A 7,471-nucleotide genomic window follows, 5' to 3' on the forward strand; every position below is an offset into this window, starting at 1 on the left:
GTTTACAGAATACTACAAGACCTACACAAGAAAAAGATTGATAACCCAATTACAAGATAGACAAAAGACGTGGCAAAACTTTTCACAGAGGAAGACATTTGAATGGCCAATAGACACATGAAAAAATGCTCAGAAATCACTGGCAATAAGAGCGATGCAAATCAAAAACATAGTAAGATACCATCTTATCCCAGTAGCAGGACAGCAAGTAATAAACGTTGGAGAGGATGTAGAGAGATGGGAACTCTCATACACTGTTGGTGAGATTGTAAAATGGTACAACCACTCTGGGAGGCAGTTTGGCATTTCCTCAAAAAGCTGGACATAGAAATTCTGTATGATCCAGCTATTCCACTACTAGGAATATACCCCAAGAAAATGAGAACTGAGGCACAAATGGAGATCTGTTTACCACTATTTATTGTAGTGTTATTCACCAGCACAAGAACATGGAAACAGCCCAAATATCCAGCCACAGTCAGAAGGATTAAGAAATTATGGCAAATTCACATGATGGACTACTGTGCAGCACTCAGGAGCAGTGATTTTGAAAATTACTACTTCACTTGGGAGGGACTGGAGAGTATTATGCTGAGTGAAATAACTCAATTTCATAAGGACAAATACTACATAAGACCATTATTGTAGAAATAGGTAACTGGTAAATGTGAATGAGTATCCCAGGTGGGGATGGGGCAGCAGAGAGGTGAGGATGGGCAGGGGGATTTCACAGGGTTGCACAATTAGGTGTGTTGGTGGAGGGGAGGGTAAAGTAAGTAGGGACTATCCATTAGGGATCTGGAAAGACACAATAATGTTGGGTATAGTTCGATGATGATTAATTTTATAAAACATAGTGAATGGGAATGATTGTATGAAACACAATGTGAATGAAGGCTAGTCTGAAACACAATGTACATGAACTTTTAAATCAAACCAATAGGAAACAAAATTTTTTTAAGTGGGTCATTTGACTTTTCTTTCTAATCTGCCTTAGTCTAGAAGGTCCTCTGAAACCTGTCCGCCACGGTGACAATGCTGACATGTGGGTATCAGCAGAGAAAGCAGCATCACTGCTTCACAACCCATGGACTTGCAGGAGCTGGAAATAGGTCCATTCCCTCTCGAATGTATCTTCTGGGAGTGAGTGAGATCACGGAGCGCAAAAAACAGACAGACCTGGGAGATTAAGATTCTAACACAGGAAACTTTCTTTTTCACAGGCTTCACCCCAATTCCACCATCTGCAACCTTTTCTCATAGGCAGTAAAGTGATCCAGAACCCAGGTATCCAGGGGAGAAGAGGAAAGAAGGATTTCATGGATATCTTCAGGATTTGGTCTTGATAGAATGTGCTAGACTGAGACCCAGGGCAGAGGCTGGCATTGTGGTCACCATCACTTGTGGTCGGCAGCCCTGGCAAGCAGACGTCTGGGATGAACACAGTGTCACCAGGAAAAAGGAGGGAGTTTCTTCCTGCCTCTGGAGTCTTCTGCACCTGCAGAGATCTGTGAACCTCTGTGCCCACAGTTTATCTACAGAATGCTTCACCACATACTCAGGTGACCTAAAGCTTGAGGAAACATCCTCCTGGAATAAAGTTAACAGAAAGCCACATCAGAGACTTCTGATCTTCAGTGCAACAGAGGTGACTGGCTTCCCACAGTCTCCCTAAGATGTTTTTCCTTCCTCTCCACACCAAAAGGGCTTATTTTTCAGAGCATTTATTAGATTAATTGAACTAGAGAGAGAGAACTACTATGAGCCTGTGGGTCAGTATTAGCCTACACCGAAGTCCATCTGGTAGACTCTCTGATCGACCAAGTTGCTATGTTATTAGATCAGATCCAGAAAATGTTTGGGTTTGGTTTCATTTGGGGCTGGGGCGGGGGGGTGTCCCTGATTCCACCACCACACACCTTTCTACTCCTGTAAGAAATCAGAGTTCAAGGGGAAGGAAAGGACAAGACCAAAAAAGACATGAGTATCTCAAAGGGAAAGCAGACAGGGGTTCTGCCACCGCGGGAATGAAGGACTCCATTCATAACAAGAGGACTGCACTCCCGAATGGCACTGGGATAACACGGAAAGGACCCCTAAGCTTGGAGGAAGTGCCCACAGGCCCATGGACACTGCCGGTACTTTCCTTAATGTTGTGTTGTTATTGACCACCGTTGAGTCGAGCACAACTCATAGTGACCCTATGAACAAAAAAGCCTTTCAATACTGTCATTTCTCAAAGTTCATAGAGTTTCCAGAGGCATGTTTTTCAGGAAGTAGATGCCACTCCTGCTTCCAAAATAATCTGCTAATAATCCAAGAGCTTAAAGTATCACATCAAAAACTATATATTATAAAAGGGCAACTGGAAAATTCTTCAGCTAAACAGTCACATGACTTGGATAGAAACTTGACCACATCCTTTTTTTTTTAAATTTTTCTACTAGTTTATTTACAAAATTCAAATACAAATTTGAGCTAATTCTTTCAATTTCCCTCACCCCCTACCCATCAAATTGTACAACCCCATGATTACCCTCCCTCTCCCCCTGCACATTCTCATCCCTCTGCTTCCAGCTTCTCCCATCCCTCCTGTATCCTTATACTCATTCTACAATAACGGTCTTATACAATATTTATTCTTCTGGGACTGAGTTAGTTCACTTTGCATAATGCTCTCCAGTCCCTCCCAAGTTAGGTAATAATTTACAATTATTGCTCCTGCCTGCTGCATAGTATTCCATTGTGTGGATATACCATAATTTCTCAATCCATTTACTTGTGGTTGGACATTTGGGCTGTTTCCATGTTCTTGTGATGGTGAATAATGCTGCTATGAACACTGGTGTACAAATCTCAGTTTGTGCCTCAGCTCTCATATTCTCAGGGTCTATTCCAAGGAGTGGAATTGCTGGCTGACCACATTCTTTAATGCCTACGAGCCCTTTAACTCTTTCCTGCAGTGGAGGGGTCTCTGGGGACTGCTGGATGCTGTATGTCACCACGTGGGGACCGGCTCTAGCTAACCCTCAAGCAGGTTTTCAGAATCAGTAAATCAAGGAGAGGAGATCGCCCACCTTTCTCCCACCCAGCAGCTGGCAGATTTGAACCACACGCCTTTAGGTTGACAGCACAATTCCTTATGACCAGGCCACTAGAGTCACGACATTCCCTCCGATATGCATGTCTGACCTGCTTGGGCTCCAGGCTCCTGGGCCGAATGGTCCTGGCTCAGGAGCAGGTGAGGCGTACTCATCATAGATTTCCCAAAGGATAACCCGGTACAGAATTTCTTCATGACTCGCAGATACCGACTTCCAAACACCAGCCACTGAGAAGCCCAAGAAGCGTAGTTCTCCTGGGACACGTAGGTCCCTCTGGTCCAGATCAGAGTGAAGGACAAGCTCTGTGATGGCAGGCGTGTTCCACTAGAGGGCACTAGCACGAGCCCAGGAAAAAACCAACCCACACACCCAGACGCACAGGTAACCTACCTGAGGGAGCCTGAGGCCAGAAGCATCACCTGCCAGATTCCTGGTCTATAGTCTCCCTGGAAGTACGCTGTCCCGTCTCTCTCCCAGAGAATGGGTGGTCACCTGAGAGCTTAACCACTGAGCCACCAGGCATCCTCATATTTCAGATGACATTGGATGACACTGAACACCACATCGTGGATCTGAGAAAAGTTCAATGCGCACACCCCGGCAGCCGGGCTCTCACAGGTGAGCAGTGGCACACAGGAAGGTGGCCGTGGCTGCAGCCCCGGTGTCTACCTCCCACTTCTTCTATCCCTTGAAGGTCTTCCTCTCTTTTGCTGGTCTTCCACTTGTCCAAGCATGATGTCCTTCTCCAAAACCAGCCTTTCCTGATACCATGATCAAAATGTGTGAGAAGGAGTTTCACTACTCTTGGTCCTAAGGAGCATTTTGTCTGCACCTCTCCCAAGAGAGGTGTGTGGCTTCTGTTTGAAGTCCATGGTATGCAAACCCAGGGACCTGGGAACTGGGTGTGCATTAGGAAGGTAGTTTCTGCTTCGGAAGCTCTTTCTCACCACACAGCTGGAAGAAGTTCTGGGAATCCTTCAACACAGAGATGGTGGCCACTCTCCCACAGACAAGATTCCACAGAAGGAGGTGTGGGGTGAACAATGAGGCCGTTCCCTGCGCCCACTGTCCTAGCTGACGGTCTCACATGCCTTCCTATTTGGAGCCTAAAGAACCCTGACAAAGGGCAGCCCTGTTCCGAGCCGAGGCAGGGAGCATTTGGAGCAGGGAGCCCTGCTCCTCTCCAGTGAAGTCACAGACTGAGGGACCAGGTCCAGGGACCCTGTCTCCATGTAGCCCCGCCCCCAAGCAGAGTGACAGTCTCTCCTGATAACCTCAGCCCCAGCACAGTCGCTGATCCGCTGATCCGATGCAGCCCAAGCCCGCCCAGTGCTGGGCCTGCGACCCGACCCGGGCTCTGCCATGCACACCCCACTGCTGGCCTGCGCGCTCCTGTGTCTTCTGGGCACAGGTGAGCTACGACAGGTGTATCTGCCAGGGAGGTCCACTCTGCTCTCTCTCTCAGAGTCGAGCCTGTGTCCCTGCTTCCACCCCTCCCACCAGGCCATGCAAAGACCGGAGTGACCCAGACTCCTAGACACGTTATCGCCAAACTCGGGCAGACGCCAACGGTGGCCTGCTCACAGGACCTGGGCCATGAAACCATGTACTGGTACCGGCAGGACCTGGGCAGGGGGCTGCGCCTCCTCTATTACTCAGCCGATGCGGATATTGTGGACAAGGGGGAGCTCCCCGATGGATACCAGGTGACCCGAGACAGGAGGGAGCAGTTCCCGCTCACCCTGGAGTCTGCGGTCCCCAACCAGACCGCTCTGTACCTGTGCCCAGCAGCTAAGCCACAGTGCCATGGGGACAGCTGCTCCCCATGCACAAAGGGCTCCTCAGAGCAGAGACCCCGCCCAGGGAGCCCCAGGGGGGAGTGGGGGACCTTCCCCCCATGGCATCCCAGTGCAGCCCCAGGCAAGGTGTCCTGTTGCCTCCAGTGCCTGGGAGACACCAACGTGCAGTCAGGACTCAAGGAGAATCAGAAGAAGGTCAGTGGCCTCGGACGCACCACCTCTGCAGCCCTACGTGCAGTTCACCCTCAAGTCAGGCAGACCCAGCATCCTGTTTCCAAATCATCTCTCAGTCCAGATTCAGCCCTGGTTGTGGTGTTGAGCCATAGTACCCTCTGGAGTAGAGATACCGTGTTCTTCCCTCTGAGTAAATGCAGCAAGACTTACACACAGAGATGCCATCCTGACACGGGAGGCATCCTTGCCTTCCCTGATTGCTCCTTCCCCCTCACCCCAACCTTGACCTCTCCTTTCCCCCTCACCCCTGGCCCTGACCTCTCCTTCCCCCACTCCATTCTGACCTCTCCTTCCCCCTTCACCTATCGCCGTGACCTCTTCTTCCCCCCTCACCTCTGGCCCTGACCTCTCCTTCCCCCACTCCATTCTGACCTCTCCTTCCCTCTTCACCTATGGCCCTGACCTCTCCTCCCTCCCGCCATCCTGACCTCTCTTTCTCCCTTCACCTGTGGCCTTGACCTCTCTTCCCCTCCCCACCCCTGGCCTTGACCTCTTCTTCCCCTGACCGCTAGCCCTGACCTCTCCTTTCCCCTCACCCCTGGCCGAGCCCTGCACACTCTGTTCCTTCCTCAGCCTCTTGGCATGTGGCTGGCCCACCTAGAACGGTGCTGGCAGGAAAACTTGCTTCCCATCCGCGCTGCACCAACCCCTCCCAGGTGGACCTCCTGCCCACACCTTGCTATCAGCCCATTTCCACATACCACACTACTCAAGCCCTTCCGTGCCTTTCCACAAATGCAGCTCTGTTCTTACCATCACCAGTGCACAAGTCCTCCGAGACACTCCGTGACCTGGCCTTGCGGACTTGCCCACCTTTCCACCTGGACGTGTTCTCTCCCTCCAGCAGTTACCATAGAGGGAGGACACACACACACACACACACACACACACATTGATGCGTCCGCATTCTCTTTCCCTCCCCTCCCTCGCCACAGTGGAAGAGGGTGGAGGCATCTGTGGAGAGAGATGTGGGGTTTGTTCTCAAGCATCTGGAGATGTCTGAGGGCCAGGGGTGTGGGCAGGGACAGTGACGTCACAGTCACCCCATCCTGGGCACAGGGTCCATTCGCCCTCCACGCTGCCATGGGGAACACGTTCCTCTGCATCCTGACCTGCTCTTTCCTGGGTGAGGGTCAGTCCTGGGGGTGCCCCCAGACCTTGTCCCCAGTTCCCACACTGGACACCCGCTGTCCTCCCACCAAGTCCTCCCAGATCTCCTTCCTCACCTCTGCTCCCTCCCCTTCCAGGGCTCACAGGCGCTCAGGTCACCCAGAGCCCCAGATACCTGCTCACAGGCCCCGGGAGGAAAGTGCTGCTGACCTGCGTACAGCACCTACAACACGACAGGATGTTCTGGTACCGACGAGACCCGGCTCTGGGGCTGCGCCTCATCCATTACTCATATGGTGCTGGCAGTACTGAGAAGGGGGATGTCCCTGATGGGTACAATGTCTCCAGGGAGACAGTGGAGAGCTTCCCCCTGACCCTGGAGTCCACCAGCCCCAGCCAGTCGTCTGTGTACCTGTGTGCAAGCAGTAAGGACACAGTGACTCACAGCCACTTCCTCTCTGCACAGAAAGGCAGTACTGCCTTGAGGGGACATCGTGACATCAGAAATGACAGCATGAGGTCACCTGGCCTGCAGGTACACGGCTGGTCATCAGACAGAAAGCCGTTTTCTGGTCCCACTGACCAATCCACAAGCAAGATGTTACAGTGAAGCGTGATCACGGACACAAGACTGTCAGACTCCACTGAAGCCGACAGAAGGCAGCCTATCAGAGCGCACATTGAAGTCATGATTTGTTCATCTTTCTTATTTTCTTGATGTTAACTGAGTAAAAGTTTACAAACCACGTTGATATATTCATTCACATTTTGTCTTATAACATTCATTATGTTGATGAATGGAATTCATTCATCACACTATCTGACCACCCCGTTACTGTATATCGCCTCTCCTTTCACTCACTTTAATTAATATCTGCCTCCATTCCCACCTCATTGGAGTCACTGTGAGGTCTCCTTCCAACCTCTCCTATTGCCCCCCTCCCTCACTTTCTGGCTGAATCCACCCCACCGATGTGAGTGTAGACTCATGCCCTTGGGGTTTCCTTTAACTTTCTCAAGAACAGACTACCATGTGTGTCTTGTCTGGGGCTGCTGAGTGAGACCACCCACCGCCTCCAGTCCAGCCAACAGCCTGTGTCCCCTCCAGTCCAGCCAACAGCCTGTGTCCCCTCCAGTCAACAGCCTGTGTCCCCTCCAGTCAACAGCCTGTGTCCCCTCCAGTCCAGCCAACAGCCTGTGTCCCCTCCAGTCAACAGCCTGTAT

At 51.1% G+C, this 7,471-nt stretch overlaps 1 protein-coding gene across 1 annotated transcript in view; it reads left to right on the forward strand.

The window, feature by feature from the left end:
* The window catches only part of LOC102867692, a 32,903-nt gene extending 26,074 nt beyond the window's left edge, over positions 1 to 6,829 (forward strand). Inside the window, exons 5-9 of the mRNA XM_006887242.1 lie at positions 4,420 to 4,515; positions 4,608 to 5,098; positions 6,197 to 6,263; positions 6,385 to 6,672; positions 6,783 to 6,829. Coding sequence (XP_006887304.1) covers positions 4,420 to 4,515; positions 4,608 to 5,098; positions 6,197 to 6,263; positions 6,385 to 6,672; positions 6,783 to 6,829 — 989 coding nt within the window. The remainder of the gene's footprint in view (positions 1 to 4,419; positions 4,516 to 4,607; positions 5,099 to 6,196; positions 6,264 to 6,384; positions 6,673 to 6,782) is intronic.
* Positions 6,830 to 7,471: the final 642 nt, after the last annotated feature.

The sequence above is a fragment of the Elephantulus edwardii genome, unplaced genomic scaffold (assembly GCF_000299155.1).
Source record: "Elephantulus edwardii isolate Elephantulus edwardi_28Jun2011 unplaced genomic scaffold, EleEdw1.0 scaffold00055, whole genome shotgun sequence".
NCBI classification, from domain to species: Eukaryota; Metazoa; Chordata; class Mammalia; order Macroscelidea; family Macroscelididae; genus Elephantulus; species Elephantulus edwardii.